General features: G+C 42.3%; 2 protein-coding genes across 2 annotated transcripts in view; one reads left to right on the top strand and one right to left on the bottom strand.

The window, feature by feature from the left end:
- Positions 1-23,293, bottom strand: part of LOC124620187 (cilia- and flagella-associated protein 45-like) — a 219,547-nt gene that overhangs the window by 62,970 nt on the left and 133,284 nt on the right. The gene's annotated exons all lie outside the window — the stretch shown is intronic.
- The window catches only part of LOC124619442 (cyclin-H), a 93,600-nt gene that overhangs the window by 64,559 nt on the left and 5,748 nt on the right, over positions 1-23,293 (top strand). Inside the window, exon 2 of the mRNA XM_047145829.1 lies at positions 5,178-5,536. Within this exon, the coding sequence (XP_047001785.1) occupies positions 5,186-5,536 (351 nt within the window). The 5' untranslated portion in view covers positions 5,178-5,185. The remainder of the gene's footprint in view (positions 1-5,177; positions 5,537-23,293) is intronic.

Below are 23,293 nucleotides of genomic sequence, written 5' to 3'. Positions count from 1 at the left end.
GGGGGCAACTGTACAAAATTTTTTTCTGATTTAAAAATAAAATTAATTCACAAAAATTTAATTGGACAATTCTAATGTGTTTTCTGAAATTACATGCCCGGAAGGATATTCAGGGAAAAAACTGCCAGCATACTATTTTTTGTTTAAAAACTGCAGCCACTTTTCAAATTTTTACAGTTTGCTTTGAAGTAACGCATTGCATCAAACTTTCAGCAGATGCTACCAACAAAATGTACATAAAGCAATAAAAATGGGCAAAAGTACATGAAATTAGATAGAAAATCAGTACACAAAATCTCAGTTCACAACTAGATAATGGGTACGATGGCCTGGATGACATGACACGGAATGACCCATATGTCAATCAGCACACAAGGTGAGAAAAGGGTTAAAACACTAGAATAGTACTTGGGAGGCCCAGGATCCAAATTACTGGCCAAGCATTCTGATTCAGGCAAAAGCGGAGGAGGAATTATTCTATTCCTTCTCCATCTTTATGTAACAGAGCACTAGTGCTCTGTGCCTAATAATGCCACTACCATCGCTTATTTAATTATAACCAACTTTCTTCTGTTTCTTAAGCCAGTTTGTCCGTGTTTTTCAGAGAGTGGTTCCTGGAGTCCAGTACACAGTCATTCTCTATCCAGTCCTTACACCCAACCTTTTTTTATGAGTCATCAGTCTATTGAGTGATTTGATGCAGCCCGTTCTTGGGCCAATATCTTCATCTCAGGGCAGAACTTGCAACCTACATTCTCAATTATTGGTTGGCTAATTGCAATCTCTGCCTTCCTCTACAGTTTTTTACCCTGTTGTACCATAGACATTATTTGCTGCTGTGTAAACACGTCCTATTATTCTGGCCTTCTCGTTGTCAATGTTTTCCATATATTCTTTTCCTTGCCCATTGTATGGAGAGCCTCCTCGTTCCTTACCTTATCAGTCCTTCAACATTCTTTTGTAGCACCACATCTCAAATGCTTCAATTTTTCTACTTTTCTGTTCTTCAATAGTCCATGATTCACTACCATACAATGCTGTGCTCCAAACTGACATTCCCAGAAGTTTTTTCTTCAAATTACGGCCAATGCTCGATACTAGTAGACTTCTCATCCTGTCTGGTAAGTCCCTGGGGCTTTGGGCAACTTTTCTGAACTGTACCACTTTCCCTAAACCTCTCCAGTCCTTTTCATTCACCCCTCTTCCTTCCCCTTCAACTCTTCTGCCAGAAGAAAGAGCCACTGGCTCCAAATGCTTATAAACATTAAATCCTTTTGTGTGTGTGTGTGTGTTCCCGTGCTGCTGTTTGTGAGTAGATTTTTTATCTACCCATTTATATTGTATTATCAGTAATTGATTATTTTCATTGAGGTATTGTTTTTGACGTTAGTTTGCCTTGCTTCTGATGTGAACAACCATACTACTGAACTGTTCACAGTAACTCACTCTCTGCCCCACTTTCCTGTTTGTAACAAAATGTATTGTCATTACACCATTGTTTGCTACTGTTTACATAATTCTGTGTTCATCTAACCAGAAACCTTTTCTTCTTTCCATTTCATTTCATGATTTCTAAATTGTGCCTTTGCATTTTCCTTTTCAACCTTTTTTTAGCTTCCTATCACATTCAGACTTCTAACATTCTATGCTTCGACTCATGGAGTGCTCCCCTTTCATTGGTTATTCAATTTTTTTATAGATCATGGTTACCTCCCCATAGGCGATCTCCTCTCAGAGATCCAAATAGAGAACTAATTGCTTTATCTTCTCCATGAGGAGAGATTATTATGACACTTTTTCAATTACAGACCACGTGTTATGTGGATACACATCATGTAGTGATTTTCATTGCCTTGCATTACCATGCTGTTGATGATAGATGATTTTTCCGGGTTTTGTGGCAGTTTGACATCTCCAGTGCAAGAGGATGCCCCAGACCTCTTGCCCTGTTCTCTTTGACAAGGTCTGTGGCAGAACAAGGGTGACACTCAAACCCAGAAATGTTTGGCCACCATTGCTGAAGGTTTTTATTCAGAATTTAAACCGTTGCTGGTTTTGATTTTGGTTCGTAGAAATTTTGATTACTAGTCAGAGGCACTACCCCTAGACCATAGGTTACACGCAACTCAGCCAGTGTTGTTTAAACTATATTAGCCAGTCAAGAACTGTTAATTCATCTAAAAACAACAAATGATTGTAACTCTTTATCATACAGTATCAGCATGTTACGTAAATATGAACCAGTTTTCCCCTTGAGGTTTTAAATTCTTGCCATGGCTAAAATGAAGCCTTCCTGTTCATTCCTCCTGATATAACACTTGTAACAACTTTACATTATCCTTGCAATCAATGCAACATGGTACAGTGATCAGATAGTGGACTCTCCTTTAGGACTATAGTAGTTCAAATCACTGCCCACTTATTCAGATTTAGATTTTCTGTGGTTTTTATGGGAGAAACACTGGGATTATTCTAAATGCTGCAGGCGATTTCATTCCCCAATCTGAGCTTGTTATCCATATCACATGACATCATCAGTAGGATGCAAATAACTAATTTTCTTCTTCTCATCTGTTGACTTAATACCTTGGCCAAACCATACGTCATTTTTCAACTCTTTTTCTTTCATTTTGATTCATACTTTGTTACTGTCCCTGCTATAAAAATCGGCTTTACATACCTTCATTCAGTTGCCCCACCAAACCCTTAGTCACTGCCAAGAATTGCTTTGTCAGAGGAAGGGCCAGTTGTGAGATATACCATATGTGGCAAATAGAGTATTCTGAACAGTCAATTTAAATAAAAACAATGAGACCATTCTAAGATCCAGTTTAGAGAGCAAAACGTGCGTAAATAGAGGTAAACAGAAACAGAATATTATGATTGCCCAGAAGCAGATTATTGCAATAAATGGAGACAATGGTAGACTTACGTATAGAGAGGAAATTTTAAATTTCATCAGGAGTTTTTATAGTAATCTGTATACAAAACAAAAGGTAATTACAACATTACCTGACTTCACCTTTGCACCCAAAATTCCAAACACTTCCTTCGGAAGTCAGATATGCTTTTGATACCTTGAAAAAGGTCACTGCTGCTTGTTCTGATGAGTTGTCCTTTGATATTCTGAAGTTTGCTAGTGAGGAATCTCATGAGCATGTGGCAGAAATATTTACTTCTTCTATTGCCCATGCATCAATCCTGGCCTCATATAATGAAGAAATAACAACACTGCTCCACAAAAAAATCATGACGTAAAAGCTGTTATCCCATAAGCCTAACTTGCATTTAGTTCAAAGTTTTTACGTGAATATTGTTAAATCGTATTAGCCCTGTCCTTGATGTGACTCAACCCATTGAGCAGGCTGCATTCTGCTTACTAGGTAATATTTTTGTTCACCGATAAGTGATAAATGAATGCCAAATGCCTCTTATGTATAGCTGTTGTAGATTTTGAAAAGACTTTGATTCGGTTAGCCCAATCTTGCAGTCTTGGAAGCCCTAGCTGAGTAAGAGGTAGAGGTGTCTGATGTTAAAATACTGTACCATATACACAAAACCTCTGCAGCTTTTGTTAGTGTCAGGGGCTTAACTCAAAGAGTTTCCGATTCACAGAGGAGTGAAACAAGGTGATCTCATTTCTCCCGAGCTCTTCTCAGCCTTCCTGGAAATGACTGTGTCAAAATTGAACTGGGAACAAAAAAGAATTAGACGCATCAGGAAGAGACTTAACAACCTGAGATTTGCAGTTGACATTGTACTATTGGCAAATGATGCTGGAGAACTACAAACAATGGGATCAGATATCACTCCAGAATATCAAACAGTGGAACTGAATGTAACTCTTTCTAAGACAAAAGTTATGTCTAAGAACTGATGCACAGTAGGAAACACACTACTGGACAGTGTCAGAGAATACATCTACCTTGGCTAGCTTTAAATATGATGGGAGACAAAAGATCACAACTCTTGAGACACATCTAGCTAGGCTGGCAAGCATTTGGAAGACACTCAATCTCCAGGTCAAACATGGTAGTAAAACTGAAAAAAATAGTTTTTCATGAGTTTCCTCCGCAGTCAGATTTTCTGCTGTGAAACCTGGACACTTCATGAATATACTAGACAGAAGCTTACAACTGTGCAGTGGGGCATAGAAAGTTCTCTGTTAGGTTACAAGGGAAGACAAAAAAGGGGGGAAGACATCTTTGACTGCTAGACAAAGGCGGAGCTGGAATGGAGTCCAAGAGACTGAGGGAGGCATCCAGACCAATGAGACATGAAATACTGCGGGAGTGAATATCACTCAAAGCTGTTTCCCATTGAAAAAGAAATTGCAGGCATACCTGGGCTCGGTACTTGGATAGAAAATGTGGCTGCCACCCGCTGCTGCTGCTGCTGCTACTGATGATGATTATTATGTAGCAACCTATCTTATTTCTGACACTGACTTTTTTTAAAGAAAGCACGGACTGGGGCAAAAAGTGTCCAGTAACAAAATGCAAAACAATTTGCAGAGTGGACTACAACACACTGCTTCACTAGGCAGGTAATAAAGATTCTTCCTTCCATCATCAGTATCCCAGAACTTCAATGTGGGAATAAGATTAGTTGCATTTCTTTCATTTCTGCCCTCCATGTTAGAATTAATTTATACAATTGTCTCTTGTTGTCAACACAATTTTATTCCTTAGCTTGCCAGTTTCCCTCACTTTAGGTTTATTTACTTATGCTTGTTTTAGCTATCTTTTATCTTTTGCTTTTTCTGCTATTTCCTAAATTCCATTAGATAATTTTTGTTTGTCACTATCTACTTTGTGCCCGGCTGTGCTTCTAACCCCATTGTGTTTTTCTAATAATTTTTCTGTTGTAATTGTGCTTTCTGGTTGTTAATTCTAATTATTTGAAATCCCATGTGTTGTTACAAATTTAGTGACTTGTTTCCTTCTCATGATGGAATACTAGGTGACATTTCTACTTAATCCTAGAATACTTATGTTTTCTCCAACTCTTTCCTCTCACTTGTCACATAAAGGATGATGTTACTCTGAATGTGGCAGTTCCTATATCAGCTGCTGCTTTGTAAGCAGAAAGTTTCTGTTCTTAAATCTTTCATTTTAATTGTGTGCAGTATATTTTTAACTTCATGCCTCTAATACTTTCATTTTGTTTGTGCACAGGCACTATCATGTATATGTCCAGCACTCAAAAACGCAGCTGGACATTCAGTAATGAGTCAGAGCTTATTACATTACGTACAGAAGCCAATGCCCAGTACATAGAACGCCACCGTGAAGATGAAGCTGCCGTTAAGGCAGGTGACATGTCTAGATTCTTCCTGACAGCTGCAGAAGAACGTTGCCTGGTGCGTCAGTTTGAGCTCCACCTACGAGATTTTTGTCGACGCTTTCAGCCTCCAGTTCCACGGGCTGTTATGGGTGCTGCTTTCCACTACTTCAAACGATTCTATCTGCGAAACTCTGCTATGGATTATCACCCTAAGGAGATGCTCGTTACATGTGTCTACTTGGCAACAAAGGTCTGAGAGAGATTTTATATAAAAATGACTAATATTGATCTACTGTTTAAATGATAGTATTAGTAAAATTAGGTTGTTGATTAACATAGTAATTTTTTGAGTTTATAGCTTTGATAATATAAACTTAGGGTGCTGCTTGTAAAAATGATTTCACTAGAGAAGACAAAACTTGAAACTTATTATGTGTGTCAACTTCATATAAATTAAAACTGAAATCTTAAGAACAAAGCAGGTTGTTTGTAGCAATGCACCAGGCAAGATTAATTTGAGATCATTTGAATAGCACAAGTATTATAGATATTCACATTCTACAGTAACACAAAGAAGACAAAGGCTTACCAATCGCTGATGAATAAATGTCAAGAGCATTGATAGAAACCTATTTTTTGAAAGAGGAGCTTTTTTGTTGTGAGAAAAATAGTTGGGAGGTAAGAAAAGGCAAAGAAATGCTATGCCAATAGTGGAGAATAGGAAATGTCACTGTTGTTGAGGTCTTCAGTCTGGTTTGCTGCAGCTCTCCAAGCTACTTTATCCTGTGCAAGTCTTTCTATTTGCGAATAACCCCACCCCTCCAATATTAAATTTATGATCCCTTTATATTTTATAAAGTTTCCTATCAGCTAGTCCTTTCTTTTAGTCAAGTTTTGCTCTAAGTTTTTCTCTCCAGTCCTATTCACTACCTCCTCATTAGTTACGTAATTTACCCATATAATATTCAACATTCTTCTGTAGCACCACATTTCAAAGCTTATACTCTTTTCTTGTCTAAACTGCTTATTGTCCACATTCAGTTCTGTACAAGGCTACACTCTATTTTTTTTGGCCATTGGTAGTCTACATTTACAACCTCTCACTTCAGCCATCATCAGTTATCTTGCTGCCTGAATAGCAGAACTCATCTACTGTGTTCAGTGTCTCTTTTCGTAAACCTAATTCTCTCAGCATCGCCTTACTGAATTCAGCTGCATTCCATTACTCTTATTTTTTCTGTTGGTGTTCATCTTAATCCTCCTTTCTAGAGGATGCCCATTCCATTCCATTGCTCTTCCAAACCCATTGCCGTCTCTAACAAAATTACAATGCCATCGGCAAACCTCAGTGTCTTTATTTCTTATCCCTGAACTTGAATTCCTTCTCCAGATTTTTCTTTGGTTTCGTGTGCTGCCTGCTCAATGTACAGTTTAGCATTGGGGATAAACTACAACCCTGCTCACTCCCTTCTCAGCCACAGCTTCCCTGTTGTGCCCTTCGACTCTTGTAACTGATATCTGGTTACTTTACTGGTTGTGAATAATCTTTTGTTCCCTGTATTTTACTTTGCTACTTTCAAAGAGTGTATTCCAGTTTTTAAATGGTTTCTCTGGTATTTCATTCTTCTTGAAGTCTGTGGGTATTACACCCATCTCACACATCGTACACATTAGATGGAATAGTTCTGTTATGGCTGGCTCTCTTAACATAATCAGTAGTTGTGATGGAATGTCATCTATTCCAGGGGTGTTGTTTCATCTTAGGTCTTTCAGTGCTGTGTCAAATTCTTCTCACAGTTTCATACTTCCCATCTCATCTTCATCTACATCCTCTTCCTTTTCTGTAATATTGCCTTTAACTTCATTTCACTTGTACAGTCGCTCTATATATTCCTTCCACCCTCCAGCTTCCCTTCTTTGCTTAGTACTGGTTTTCCATGTGGTCTCTTGATATTTCTACACCTGCCTCTCTTTTCTTCAAAGGCATCTTTAATTTTTCAACAAGCAATATCTATCATTCACATAATTATATATGCTTCTATATACTAATGTCTCCTTTAGCCATTCATTCCTGTGTAGGCATTTTGTACTACCTACCACTGTCATTTTTTAGACATTTGTATTCCCTTTTGCCTGCTTCATGTGTTGCATATTTATATTTTCTCCTTTCATCAGTTAAAATCAATATCTCCTGGGAAATCCAATGATTTCTACTAGGCTTTGTCTTTTTACCCGTTTGAGCCTCTACTGTTTTCACTATTACATCTCTGAAAACCACCCATATTTTTCTACTGTATTTCTTCCCCCTTTTCCTGTCAGTTGTTCATTGATACTCTGTTTTAAATGCAGAACAATCTTTAGTTATATCAACTTTTCCAGGTCCCATATTCTTGCTTCCCTATCTTTTGGCAGTTTACTTAGTTTTAATCTACAGTACATAACCAATAAATTGTGGTCAGAGTCCACCTCTGCCCCTGTAAGTGTCTTACAGTTTAATCTGGTTCCGGAACCTCTACCTTACCATTCTATAGCAAATCTGAAAACTTGCAGTGTATTCCGGTCTCTTCCATGTACACAACCTCCTGTCTCCATTTATAAACCAACTGTTAGCAATGATTAAACTATACTCTGTGCAACATTCTACCGGATGAATTCCCCTTTCACTCCTTTCCTCCAGTTCTTATTCTCCTACTATTTTTCATTGTCTTTCTTTTCCTTCTGTTGAATTCTAGTCCCATATAACAGTTAAATTTTTCTCTGCTGTAACTACTTGAACAGTTTCTTTTACCTCATCTTTCATTCTTGTAATGTGTTCATCGGCCAAGCTAGTTGGCATATAAATTTGTAAAATTGTGTCAGGTATCAGATTCGTGCCTATCTTGGCTGTGATAATGTATTCACTACACTGTTCATCGCAGCTTACACACATTTATTCATTATTAGACATACTCCATCATTACTCTGATTTGACTTTGTATATAGTGGGTGATTTTTTCCACCATGTACAGACTCTAGAAATTGATTGATGAGAGGGTACATAACAAAAAAGGCCTAATGAACTTATGTCTGGAAATGCATGGTTTCCATGATAGAGACCATTTATTCAATCATACTTTGTTTCAGAGACTGTAGTGTAATACATGCTGTACCATGCAGCAATAATTTTCTAGCCGATTCACTTCTCTTGCTGACTCACTTTGTAGTGGGTGTGATCCAGTGTTGTATACAATGGTTCCATTACAGAAAGGTCAATGACAATAAGTGGCAGGCAGCAAGATTATGTCAGGAGATGTATCCCTGCTGATAACAATCACAGCTTTCAATATTTGCAACAGTGTTTCGCCATTTGTCTGAGAAAGGGTCATTTCAGGAAGCAGGAATTCGTGAAGGACGTATCTGAAATGTTCGGACACAAGACTTGGAGGAAAATGTGGAAGGTGACCACCAGGCAGTTGGCCTGCCAGTACAGGGTAAGTCAGACAACTGTGAGGAACATTCTCCATGACAGTTGTTACTACCCCTATCACATAAAGCACGTGCAGGGCTTACTAGCGACAGACTTTCTACATCAGGAGCAGTTTTGTCACCAGGCAACAACAATTCTGGGATTTGTGTCACCCATCCTATTCACAGATGAGGCCACCTTTACATTGAGTGGTATCTTCACCATGGTGTGGTGACAGTGATTTATCAGCATCAGTGCAGTGGAGGCACTGGAGCAGTGTATTCATGCTGCCTTCGACACTGTTTGAATGCAGTCTGGCCAATGTGAACATGTGAGACAGAACATGCTATGGCGCATACATGGATGTGTTGAGACACATGGAAACCATTTTCAACACATACTGTAACTGTGGTTGCATGGTACAGCTGGTATTAGGTGGCAGTTTCTGTAACAATGTATGATTATACCTAGACTTCTGGTACACAATGGAAAGTGGTACCCTGTATAACACAGTACTCACCTGACCAGAAGTGCTGTTCATCCTGCACTGAACTTCACTAATCCTCACAGTATCTAACTTCAACCTGTCCATGTCTCTTCTTAAATTTTCTATCCTGCTTGCCCATTTTAGAGAGCTAACATTCTACACTCTGATCTGTAGAAGGCCAGTTTCATTTTTTCTGATGAAGACATCCTCCAGAGAAGTTCCCACCTGGAGATCAGAGTTGGTGACTATTTTCTCTCTCGAATATTTTATCCAAGAGCATACTATCACCATGTAACCATACAGTAGAGTTGCATATCCTCAGGAAAAGTAATAGCTGTAGTTTCATGTTTGATAATGTTGCAAAGCCGGATCAGCCAGCCATCCAGACTTCTGCCCCTGCAGTTGCTGAAAGGCTGCTGCCCCTCTTCAGGAGCTACATGTTTGTTTGACTTCTCCACAAATTCCATTGTCGTTGGCCCCCAGGGGGCTCACAGTTCTTTCCTAAGTTCATGTGTGACGTGCACACAGGGCCCCAAACTATTGCGGCCCACTCTTCCCTCCTGAGCTACATTTCTTTCCCCATGCCCCTCCCTCCTTGTGCTCATTCTCTGTCTGCCTTCCCCTCTCTTGGTGTTCTTACTTATTTTGACGTGACTATCTGCCTGGTTTCTTGTATTCCTTCCAGTTTTTGTTCCTCTTGCCTTTTCCTTTTTGTCCTTCCTTTTTGAAGGTTTTGGTCCCCTGTTTGGGATTTGACTTTCACGTCTAAATTTTCTCTCCTTAGTGTGAGCCATTTGGTGAAGAACTCCCTAGCATCTACAGCATAGATTCCCCGCTGCCCCTCCTTCCCCTCTTCCTTCCCCGCTGTAGCCCCACCCCCATCACCCTACTAGGTCACCAGCACATGTAGCAAGTCTGCGCATGGAGCTGTTAAGTACTCTTCTGGCTGGACCTCTTGATAACACAGCGATCACACTTTCGATACCTGATCTGTTGCCTCCTCAGGTATGCCTAAGAGTGGTTGCTCGTCATTCTGGAGCATTGGAACTCCTGGAAAAAGGCTGCCGTGCCAGACAATCCTTGCTGTGCCTGGGCGGTGCTCATGGCGATAGCCCCTGATCGGAGTGGGTGGTATCAGTTGAAGCTTTGCATATGAAATGTATTGACCTCCACAAAAACTGGCCTTTCTTCTAAGGCCGTCTCTTCAATTGATAATGGGTCATTTAATGCTGCTTTCTACAACCCTGTGGCCTTTGCTTCCCTGACTACACCCTAGGAAGAGGCTTACTAGCTTAGGGTGAAACACTTTGCCCACTACCCGATCTGCATTAGGCCTGATGGGGAAATTTTCACCACCACCAAGCCATTATTTTTTGTGGAAAATATTGAAGGCAAGTAAGATGAGTCAGGTTTGCTGTTGATCAAAACTACTTCTGCTGCCCAGTCTGCAGTCCATGTTTGTGACCTCCTTGGCGACAACTTGGTGTCCATTACTCCTCACCAGACTTTGCATATGGTTCAGGGATTCATTTTTTGTAGTGACCTCATCCTTCAAACTGATGCAGAGCCCTGGGCCAATCTGGAGTGACAGGCATGTTCAGGAAGGTCTTAAGGACAATCGCACTGACATCAGCATCTATATTCTGGCGTGTGAAGGAGATACCCTCCCATAAAAGGTCAAGGTTATGTGTTACCATTATGGTGTGAAGCTGTACACCCTGCCACCCATGAGGTGTTGTTGGTATTTGCGCTTCGGGCACAAGCTTTCCCACTGTACGACGGATGCTCTATGCAGTATGTGGACACCCACTCCATGAGGGGAGCTCCAGTGTTTTGTCACTCATGTGTATTAACTGTCACAGCCACCACTCTTCCTGCCCGCCAAATTGCCCTGATGATAAGAAGGAAGAGAAGGTATGAGACTGTAAGTCCCATGATCATTTATTGTACACTGAGGCTCAGCAGAAATAGGACCAACTTTACTCATTGTTTAAGTCTAACTTTGTCTCTCTTTATGTCCTTTTGTCCCCCCCCCCCCCTCCTTCCCTCCTCTTTACGCTAGTATATCGCTCCTCTCTCCTCCACTCTACCCCCTCCCCCCTCCCCATGCTGCTCCCATACTCCCCCCTCAGGGTCCCACTCTCCTTCCCTAGTCAGCAGAGAAGTTTCCCCCTTCTTCCACCTTCTTTGGCACACAACTCAGCTGGGGGACTCACTGTCCATGCTCCCCAAAGTTGCTCACTCTCTTTCCGTTCTGGATCTTGCAGAAGCCTGCTCTCCCTCAGTGTGTGCCCTCCTTGACGTATGAAAGAAAAGAAGAAGAAGAAAAAATGTAAGTTCTTGGACAAGAGCCCCCCCCCCTCCCTGGTGCTCCTGGAGGCCCCCTCCCTGGTGCTCCTGGAGGTGCCATCTCCCATCTCAAAACCTGTGTCTGATGTCTTTATTTATGGATGTCACACTGTCCTTGGTGATGGATGGTGACCAGTGACATGATTGGCTTCAGTCTGTTCCCTCCCATTTGGATCACTGTTCTGTAGTCATTCAGTGGAACTGTAATGGATACTACTGTCACCTCCCAGAATTGCAATCTCGTATTTCTTTTTACTCAGCAGCTTGTGTCAGTTCCAGGAATCTCCTTTTACTGATGTTCACAAAGTAATCCTTTGTGGGTTCCAGGATTTCTGTCAGTACTGGGTCAGCCCTTTGAAGGCATCTAGTGGCATTTGCATGTTGGTCCATATGGATGTTGTTAGTACATGGGTCCATCAGTTCTTGCAGGACACCTTGTGATCCATTTTGCAGTGGCATCTGTGTCAGCCTCCTATCCAGCCAACTTCCTCATCCAGAAACAACGGGCTGAATCTTCCCACCTGTGTCTTATCACTTGTCAGACGAAATCCTACAATAAAAGGGAACTTCTTCTGACTCATCTTTCCGTGATTCAAGCCCTGGCTCTGGTTCCATCCGTAACCAGAGGTTGCTTCAACACCTCAAACTTCCACAAAATAATATCTCCTCTTGTTGTTTAACTGTATTTGGCTCCAAGGCATTTTCTCATCTCAGTAGAGGGACAGTATTGTGGAGCCTGTCATTAAGCCTGGCAAGGATCTGTTGTCCCATGATAGCTACCAGCCCATCAGTCTGATGATTGTCTCCTGCAAGTTATTTGTATGGATGAGGGATCATCAGCTCAGCTGGTTTCTTGAATCTCAGGAACTTTTATCTCCTTACTAGTGCTGCTTTGATTGGAAACTGCAGTTTGGCAAGCCTTTTCTCAGCACCACCATCTTGTCGCAGTTTCCTTGGATCTTTGTAAGGTGTAAGGGATAAGACAGCTTGGTGCTGTCGCATCCTACTTATGCTCCGTGAGTGGGGTTTTAAGGGCCCCCTCCCAATTTTTATTCGTCATTTCCTCTCTCTTTCAGAGTTTGGGTTGACACCGTGCTCAGCTCTCTGCAGATCCAGGAGAATGGCATTCCACAGGGCTCTGCATTAAGTGTCCTTTTTATCATCACTATTAATGGACTTGTGGCCTCTGCTGGAACGTTGCTCACCCCTGCTCTGTGTGTGTATGATTTGTGTATTTGAGCTTGCTCCCACTTGGTAGTCTTTGTGGAACGACAGCTTCAAGATGCTATCTGGTGTTCTTCCATGTGGACACGCTCACACATTTTCTAGTTCTCTCCCCCTTAAGTCGAGGGTGGCGCATTTCTGTCATTGTACTATCTTGACGCATAACATGTGACTGTGTCCCTCATTTCCAATTCGTGGGTCTTCTTTTTGACTTCCTCAGGGGCTCAGCATTCATTTGCTGTGTACGGGCTTGGTGGCCCTGGGGTCCTGAGCTGGAGACAGGTAAGTGCCACCAGTCATCTGTCACCATAAGCTCTGGTCATACTTCAATGACCATCGTGTGGCGCAGCGGTAAAATGTCCGTTTCAGAGAACGGGGGTCATGGCTTCACTGCCTGGACTGCGAGGAAGGTACACACCTCTATAAAAACCCCTCAACCTCAAGGTGTGCTATGTGCTGAGGAGGTGAATGGCTGTTGAGATAAAACAGTATTTAGCAGGCAACCTCTGGGGCACCTGCCCCCCCCCCCTCCCCCAGTGGTATCAGGCTTGCTCAGGCATGCAGGGCTCTGCCTGGGTCGATGGTTGTTTCCCTAGCATCTCATGGGATCTCTATGGAACTCTCTCATGAAACTACTACTACTGACAGGACAGATGTGCCATCAGGCAGCACGTACACTCACTCCTCAAAGAGAGCTCGGTTGGTCTATCCTCCCAAAAAGAATCCTCAGAGTAATAGTAACAGGGCATTAGTGTGCCATAACACTTTCATTGTAATCAAGCGAAATGGGGGAAGCTTTGAGAAGATATCCCCTTTCTATATTCACAAGGCATTAGAAGGTATTGCTGGGTCTCTGAAAAGTGTCAAATGACTTCGTAATAGAATGCTTTTAGTGGAAACTGCTAATTCCAACCAAATATCTAAGCTTCTGGGATGTAAGACCTAGGTGACTACCCAGTCGAGGCTCAATTGCATAACAGCCTTAACTGTAGTAAGGGTGGTTACCTGCTCCTATGTAATGGAGGTGGACCCTGCAGAGAGCCGTGAAGAGTGGAAGAATGTGTCATGAAAGTACAGAATTATATGAGGAGAGTCAATGGCAAATTGGAACAATTGACAACGTTTATTCTAACATTTAGTACTCCCGAATTACCGGAACATATTCTTGCAGGCTATATCCACCTTAAGGTATGCCCGTTTGTTCCTAATCCCATGCGATGCTATAAATGTCAAAGATTTGCTCGTCCATTCTGAGAATATCTGCCTCCTGAATGCAGGTCAGATGACTCACTTTTCCACAGCTACAGGGTCTTTTTTGGCTGTTGGTCTTTGCTCTCATTCCCCAGCTATTGCAGACTCAGTTCAGTGGGAAGTGGCTCCAGATTTACATTCTAGTGATCACTTCCCAGTGTGGATTAGTCTGCCACCTAGGACGGTGGCCAGCAGGAGACCACGCAGGTGGGTGATACAAAGGGCAAATTGGTTATAGTACAGTCGGCAGGCTATTTTTGAACAAAAGGATTGTGCACAGGAGGCGGTGGCCCACATCACTCTTGAGATCCAAAGGGCTGCCACAGAGTCTATCCCCAGTTCTAGTAACCATCTCAGATGACGGTCTATACCTTGGTGGAATGACGACTGTGGATTGGCAATCGGTCAGACAGACAGCTCTGCGGAACTTCAAACAGTGTCCAGCTATAGACAATCTTCATACCTTCAGGTCTGTGAGAGCACATGCAAGGCGAGTGATCAAAGAATGGAAGAGGGATTCCTGGAGGGGATTCATGACTTCCATTAACCAGTCCACTTCCGCTGTTCACGTTTGGGAATCAATAAGACAGATTTCAGGCAAGGCCCCTTACGGCCTTGTCAAATATTGGGGTCTTGGTGGACACGCCAGAAGACATGGTTCACATTTTATCTGAACACTTCTTTACTGTCAGTAAGTCATCCAGACAAGCTCCTGCTGTTAAAGTCTTCCAGAACAATTTACAAATTACGATGTGGAGTTATATGGCATTCTGATGGCACTGGAGAGGGTTCACAGACATCACCGTACAAGTTTTTTTTGTCTGTTCCAACTCTCTTACTGCAGTGCAAGCACTTCACCAAATGTACCCGGTAGACCCGCTGATTCAGCTCATCCACGACTCCTTACAGCAGCTCCAATGCCGTGGCAAGGAGGTGATCTATAGCTGGGTACCTGCTCACGTTGGGATACAGGGTAACAACATGGCTGACAAAGCTGCCAAGGAAACATGTTGGGATGGTGCTGCCCATCAATGTCCCATCCTGTTTCATGCCATTATCTCATTTTCTGACAGATGCATCGTGTGTCAATGGGAGACTGAATGGTTGCAGGTGTCAAACTACAAACTGTGGTCACTCTAGTCGACCAAAAGGGCTTGATGGACTTCATGTCAGCCTCGCCGCTGGAAGGAGGTTTTGCTTACCGGACTGCGCATCGGGCATAGCCCTTTCACACATGGCTTCCTCCTCCGGTAGGAGGTTCCACCATTCTGTGAAGTTTGTGGCGTGCCGCTTTCAGTTCAGCATATTGTGACTATGTGTGTCTTGTATACTGATATTATGGCAGCCCTTGGTCTGGTTGGAGATCTGCCCACCATCCTCGTAGATACCGATACCGATACCAGTGTTAAGAGAGTGGTGAAATTTTGTGAACTGTCAGGCCTCATTCCTAAACTGGTGGGGAAGGGCAGCAGACTTAAGTACATTGTAAACTGTTCCACATGTGAGGACAGCCTTCGTCCCCACCCATAGATTTCATGTTGACTTTTCGTCAGGGTGCTGATGACCACGATGTCGAATGCCCTCTCAATCCAAATCATCATCATCATTCTTTTTGACAACAAGCATACTTGGTAGCCCCATGTATACCTTCTGAAGCTTGGCTGTTTTTGTAAACCCAATACCCTTCACTTGTGTGCCCACACCTCATGGGGTGTGGATTAGTCAGCCCTTCTCTGCCTTTATCAGGCATTAGGTCTGTCTCGTCTGGACTGTGGTTGTCAAGTTTATAGGTCAGGTGCATCTTCATGATGCTCCTCTTGAACCCAGTTCACCATTGTGATGTACGTTTTGCCATTGGTACCTTCCACCTAACCCCTGTTGATAAGCTTCCGGTTGACGATGAGATTCCTCCCCTTTTGGTTTGAAGGTCCCATCTTCTGGTTTCCTAAGCCATCACTATCCACTCTTCCCCTGCTCACCACTCATATTCTATTCTTTTCGCAGCTTCTGAACATCTCCTGTCTACTGCCCACCCTCGAGTGGGTTTACTAGGTGGGCTCTGTCTTGCTTCCCTCCACTGTTGTTTTCATCTCTCCCGCTTGGCCTCTTCTCCTTGTACCCTCCCAACTCTCTCCCCCCCCCCCCCTTTCGGCCCCCTTGATTAGCTTCTCGTCCCTAAATTCAGATGGATCTCTTCCTGGGTCCAAAAGCCTCCATCACTCCAGTGGTGTTCTGTTGTTTATTCTGCCTCCTCTTACGAGAGTTTCAGGAGCCCACTGTTTAATAAACTTCATGCAATCAAGGAGACTCCCCCATGTTGTGTTCTTCCTCTGCCTCTCCTGGCAGCATCTGCCATCTACATCTACATTGATACTCCGCAAGCCACCCAACGGTGTGTGGCGGAGGGCACTTTACGTGCCACTGTCATTACCTCCCTTTCCTGTTCCAGTCGCGTATGGTTCGCGGGAAGAACGACTGTCTGAAAGCCTCCGTGCGCGCTCTAATCTCTCTAATTTTACATTCGTGATCTCCTCGGGAGGTATAAGTAGGGGGAAGCAATATATTCGATACCTCATCCAGAAACGCACCCTCTCGAAACCTGGCGAGCAAGCTACACCGCGATGCAGAGCGCCTCTCTTGCAGAGTCTGCCACTTGAGTTTATTAAACATCTCCGTAACGCTATCACGGTTACCAAATAACCCTGTGACGAAACGCACCGCTCTTCTTTGGATCTTCTCTATCTCCTCCGTCAGACCGATCTGGTACGGATCCCACACTGATGAGCAATACTCAAGTATGGGGCGAACGAGTGTTTTGTAAGCCACCTCCTTTGTTGATGGACTACATTTTCTAAGCACTCTCCCAATGAATCTCAACCTGGTACCCGCCTTACCAACAATTAATTTTATATGATCATTCCACTTCAAATCGTTCCGCACGCATACTCCCAGATATTTTACAGAAGTAACTGCTAGCAGTGTTTGTTCCGCTATCATATAATCATACAATAAAGGATCCTTCTTTCTATGTATTCGCAATACATTACATTTGTCTATGTTAAGGGTCAGTTGCCACTCCCTGCACCAAGTGCCTATCCGCTGCAGATCTTCCTGCATTTCGCTACAATTTTCTAATGCTGCAACTTCTCTGTATACTACAGCATCATCCGCGAAAAGCCGCATGGAACTTCCGACACTATCTACTAAGTCATTTATATATATTGTGAACAGCAATGGTCCCATAACACTCCCCTGTGGCACGCCAGAGGTTACTTTAACGTCTGTAGACGTCTCTCCATTGGTAACAACATGCTGTGTTCTGTTTGCTAAAAACTCTTCAATCCAGCCACACAGCTGGTCTGATATTCCGTAGGCTCTTACTTTATCAGGCGACAGTGCGGAACTGTATCAAACGCCTTCCGGAAGTAAAGAAAAATAGCATCTACCTGGGAGCCTGTATCTAATATTTTTTGGGTCTCATGAACAAATAAGGCGAGTTGGGTCTCACACGATCGCTGTTTCCGGAATCCATGTTGATTCCTACATAGTAGATTCTGGGTTTCCAGAAATGACATGATACGCGAGCAAAAAACATGTTCTAAAATTCTACAAGAGATCAACGTAAGAGATATAGGTCTATAGTTTTGCGCATCTGCTCGACGACCCTTCTTGAAGACTGGGACTATCTGTGCTCTTTTCCAATCATTTGGAACCCTCCGTTCCTCTAGAGACTTGCGGTACACGGCTGTTAGAAGGGGGGCAAGTTCTTTCGCGTACTCTGTGTAGAATCGAATTGGTATCCCGTCAGGTCCAATGGACTTCCCTCTATTGAGTGATTCCAGTTGCTTTTCTATTCCTTGGACACTTATTTCGATGTCAGCCATTTTTTCGTTTGTGCGAGGATTTAGAGAAGGAACTGCTGTGCGGTCTTCCTCTGTGAAACAGCTTTGGAAAAAGGTGTTTAGTATTTCAGCTTTACGCGTGTCATCCTCTGTTTCAATGCCATCATCATCCCGTAGTGTCTGGGTATGCTGTTTCGAGCCACTTACTGATTTAACGTAAGACCAGAACTTCCTAGGATTTTCTGTCAAGTCGGTACATAGAATTTCACTTTCGAATTCAATGAACGCTTCACGCATAGCCCTCCTTACGCTAACTTTGACATCGTTTAGCTTCTGTTTGTCTGAGAGGTTTTGGCTGCGTTTAAACTTGGAGTGGAGCTCTCTTTGCTTTCGCAGTAGTTTCCTAACTTTGTTGTTGTACCACGGTGGGTTTTTCCCGTCCCTCACAGTTTTACTCGGCACGTACCTGTCTAAAACGCATTTTACGATTGCCTTGAACTTTTTCCATAAACACTCAACATTGTCAGTGTCGGAACAGAAATTTTCGTTTTGATGTGTTAGGTAGTCTGAAATCTGCCTTCTATTACTCTTGCTAAACAGATAAACCTTCCTCCCTTTTTTTATATTCCTATTAACTTCCATATTCAGGGATGCTGCAATGGCCTTATGATCACTGATTCCCTGTTCTGTACATACAGAGTCGAAAAGTTCGGGTCTGTTTGTTATCAGTAGGTCCAAGATGTTATCTCCACGAGTCAGTTCTCTGTTTAATTGCTCGAGGTAATTTTCGGATAGTGCACTCAGTATAATGTCACTCGATGCTCTCCCTACCACCCGTCCTAAACATCTGAGTGTCCCAGTCTATATCTGCTCTTTTTGTATTGGCCATACTAGGTTGACCCATGGTTTTTCTTTTTATCCACAATGAGCCACCCCCCCCCCCTTTCCCCTTTGTAGGTGTGGGGACCCCCAGAACTCCCCCCCTCCTTCCCCCCCCCCCCCCCCCTTCTCACCATCATCCATATTTTGCTGGACTGCACCCGCCTTTTGTCTCTTCACACTAAATTCTCCGTCCCACCTTCCTTGTCCCAGGTGTTAGTGAGCAACCCTCACATGTTATGTCTGCCCCTCAGTTTTCTTCTTGAAAGTGGTTTGTCCTCACAGGTTTAAAACCTAGAATTTCACTCTGGAAATGGAGTCCATCAATTAACATTGTGTTTGATGCTATGGAGGTGTCGACCTTGCCTCCACACTGGCTGGGTTCTCCCCACATTTTCCCCTACATTTTGACGTCTTTTGTTTCCCTCTTTCTTGTGTCTTCTCCTCCTGGTGTTGTCTCTGTTGTGTTTCACCATGGTATGGTGTAGGCATTGGAAAGGGTTGGTGGTGATGCTGGTGCCCCAATGCATGTAGCATTTCTGGGATGCCCCTTCTCTCACTTCCCCCTCCCCCTCCTTTCCTTTCCTCTTTCTGCTGCCCCCAAGTTCCTTTTACCTTTTTGTTTCTCTGTTTCCCCTTCCCTTCGACTGGACTGTGCTGTTTGCGACTGGACTGTGCTGTTTGCGACTGGACTGTGCTGTTTGCGACTGGACTGTGCTGTATGCGACTGGATTGGACTGTGCTGTATGCGACTGGATTGGACTGTGCTGTTTGCGACTGGATTGGACTGTGCTGTTTGCGACTAGACTGTGCTGTTTGTGTTGTTCCTCCCTTGGTTTCTGTCACATTAGATCATGGGATCAATGACCTTGCTGTTTGATCCCATTCCCCAATCAACCAACCAGTCAACCATCCTTGTTGAACCTACAGTCTACACCAATGTGATTACTCTGCTGTTCACAATAAAGTGCCTGGCAGTGAACCACCTTCGTGCTGTCTCTCTACCATTCCACTGTTATCTGCGTTGTTGAGGAGTTCAAGCCATCTCTCTCAGCAAGGTCCATCATTGCCTAACCAAGACTAACGTAAATGCAGGCAATGAGCCTAAAACCAAATTTTTAGACCAGGATCCTGCTTAACATTGTGTGTGTCATGACCATGGTATGTGAGTAAAATCTTGTTCTAGTGGTGAAAACTGGTATAACGGCAATTGGTTATTTGTGGAAAAAAAAGTGCTTATTTACATATTTGGTATTTATCACTTTTTTTCCTGTACAGTTGACAAGAAACAAAATGAAATACATTCTCATTTTACCTTTTGCATTAGTACTTAAAAAAATTGAAGAAACGACACAACCTAAAGAGTTGAAAACTGATATAAAGGCACTTATGAATTGTCATCAAAATAACATAATGTATACAGTTAATAAATCACAACAATTTAGTCAAATCTGTATTGTTCTTAATAACTGCGGAAATCCACTTAGGCATTGATTGTACAAAGGCAGTGATCTCTTCTTCTGAGATTGAGGTCGCTTCATTAGAATTACAGTTTTCATGTCAGCCACAGCCTCAGACTGTTGTTCATTGCAATAAACACATCATGCTACGATCCCCCACATATTCTCCATGGGATTTAAATCCAGACGTCACGATGGCCAGCTCAGAAATGGAATTCCTTTATCTAGAAACTGCAACTTTGTCTTGGCAGACCTGTACATCCCAGGATTATCATGTTTGAATATTACACTATCATCTAAAATTTCTCAAATATATGAACCAGTTCAATTTCCAGCATTCCTTTATAATCATCAGACTTCCTTTTTTGGGCAACCATGCTATGTTGGACAGGCTTTTGCAGAAAATGCTGCCCACCGCCAAAGTTTCTACTCGTCCAAATGTGTTTTTCTGTATGGAGGCCGTGCCGCTAATACTGAAAATCATCTGGGCCATTCAAATTAAGCCTTTTCTCGTCACTGAAAATTACTTTGTTCCATTTTACAGTCCACAATGTAGTTTCTGCAATCTTCAGTCAAGCCTCCTTATGCACATTGTTTAAAAGTGGCTTATGGAGCTGTTTCTTGAATGCTGGATTCATGTCTTGGGCTAGGATTTATTTAATGCATTTGGCAGTGACTGATAATTGCAAATCAACCACTATTTGAGAGGAACACAAAAACTGTCAACTTTTTCTTTATGCAGAATCAAATGCATATCTGATTCTGACAATTCCTGTGTCTTGCCATATTTCCCGTTTTTGTCATACTGTGCACCCAGTCTGACAAAATTATCAATAACACAATACAAATGCCCTAATTTCTTAGCAATCTGGCAATTAGACAGGCCCTTTTCTTTGTACGTCTTAATACTTGCTTGCTCATCAGCCGATAGGGGCCTCCAAGCTGTAACTGTAGCGAACTAGTGACATTCACCACTGTGTGCGTCTTCTAGCAGACCTGCCTTATACCAGCTTCTGTCCCTTCTTACCCAAAGGACTGACTTCTCTCAATTTTTAAGTACTCAACTTAATTCTAATGGTGAAATGAGAATGTATTTTGTTTTGCTTTGTTGTACACTGTACAGGAAAAATTCGTGCAATACCAAATATGTAAATAGCCTTGTACTGTTATAATAATTTCCACCACTGTGTATCATTCAGCTGCTGTTATAGGACATAGTCATCAAACACGAGCATCCCTTGCTGGGGCAACAGCAACCATTGTAATTAATATTCAGATAAAAGGCCACAAATTGCTCTTGAGATGCAAACATCATCAGATCTGTGCAGACTGCAATGTTTTACAATCTCACATAAAGTTAATCGCTAAACATCAACTTACAGCACGTCAAAGGGTAATGCCTCCATATCAGAACCAGACGCAAATTGGTATGATTTGGATCTGTAATATTTACCCCAAAGCTTATTGGTCAGGTGTATGATTAAAGCACAACTGAAAAAGTTACAAGACTTCTATGGGAATGTGTGTCATGTTGATATGTACAAACCATTTGTTAACACACCTCATTGAGAAAGCAGAAAAATTTATTCACATTGAACTTGCATGGTTCATGTATCACATTTTTCATGTTTATTTTGTTTCCCTTAATCATTTACAATTCTTCTGTTGCATTTAACAAACCTTTATCTGCAGCATGAATTACATATATGCTATCTTAAATCTTCCCACTATGGTATGCTTAGTTGCATTTTAATGTTAACCTACTGCTGCACAGTTGGAACTCGAGTTACAGTTTTCTTTCTAGCATACATAAAACTATCGTCCTGTCTGGCTGAAATGTGCTTCCACAATTGATTTTTGTACACTGTCTGCTGGTTGTATTTTTCTGTATCTCTGCATTTCAAGGTGTATCTAAGAAAATTATTAGTCCAATCTATGACTTGTATTGCCAACCTAGGAAAATATTTTGCTCTGCAGTCATCTACAGAACATTTATATGTATGCACAACATAAAGTTTATTTTTCACTTGAGTTCTTGTCTGGCTTTGTTTTGCTCTCTTGACATTTTCATTTGTAGTGCAGTACAATTTGACCTTCTCACATTATTGATAAGCATTTCTAAATGCAATCTCTTTGTAGCATGTAGTTCTTTGGCTCTTACCTAATAACTGAGGGACAACTTTAATGTTGTGTGCAACACGAAGTATAAATATGCCTATTTGTGTTGTCCTGTGTGTTTGGAGCTACTCCCATCTAACCAGCTATCAGACATTTTGAGGAATTTGATTGTACATTTGGATTCATTTTCAAGCATAAACACAGAGATAATAACAACGAATTGGGCTGAATATGAATGAGTGAGATATGGCAAGTAGGGGTGGATGGATATGAGTGACTTTCAGTGATGGACTAGTGGATGTGAGTGAGTTACAGTTAGGGGAGCTTATGGAAGTTAGAGGTGAGTTGCATGTTAAAAAGAGTGTGAATATATTTGCATGCCAAAATTTTTTACACAAATGTTTAAAGGTGCCGAGGAAGATAAGATGAGGCAGTTGGTGCCCCACTTTTCAGTCTGTCTTGTACACACACACACACACACACACACACACACACACACACACACACACACTCTCTCTCTCTCTCTCTCTCTCTCTCTCTCTCTCTTCTCTTTGAACTTTGTTGAAATAGGCTTATTGAGGAAGTAGCCATGTAAACTCCGACTCTTCTAATTGTACACACATCAAAAAGTTTTGCATCACCTTGGTTCCGAGAGTTCTGGAACCTGTACAGAAAATTGGAATAGATATCAACATAAACATCATTTCAGCCCTTTTTATTGCTCATGAAAACCACACATTGGATGTTGTACCACCATACAGCAAGACCTTCAGGGGTGGTGGTCCTCATTGCTGTACACACCAGTACCTCTAATACCCAGTAGCACATCCTCTTGCACTGATGCATGCATTTATTCGCCATGGCATACTATCCACAAGTTCATCAAGGCACTGTTGGTCCAGGTTGTCCACTCCTCAACGGCGGTTCGGTATACATCCCTCAGAGTGGTTGG

The sequence above is a fragment of the Schistocerca americana genome, chromosome 6 (assembly GCF_021461395.2).
Source record: "Schistocerca americana isolate TAMUIC-IGC-003095 chromosome 6, iqSchAmer2.1, whole genome shotgun sequence".
NCBI lineage: Eukaryota > Metazoa > Arthropoda > Insecta > Orthoptera > Acrididae > Schistocerca > Schistocerca americana.
The sequence above is the reverse complement of the archived record's forward strand: the minus strand, read 5'-3'. Positions and strand labels throughout refer to the sequence as shown.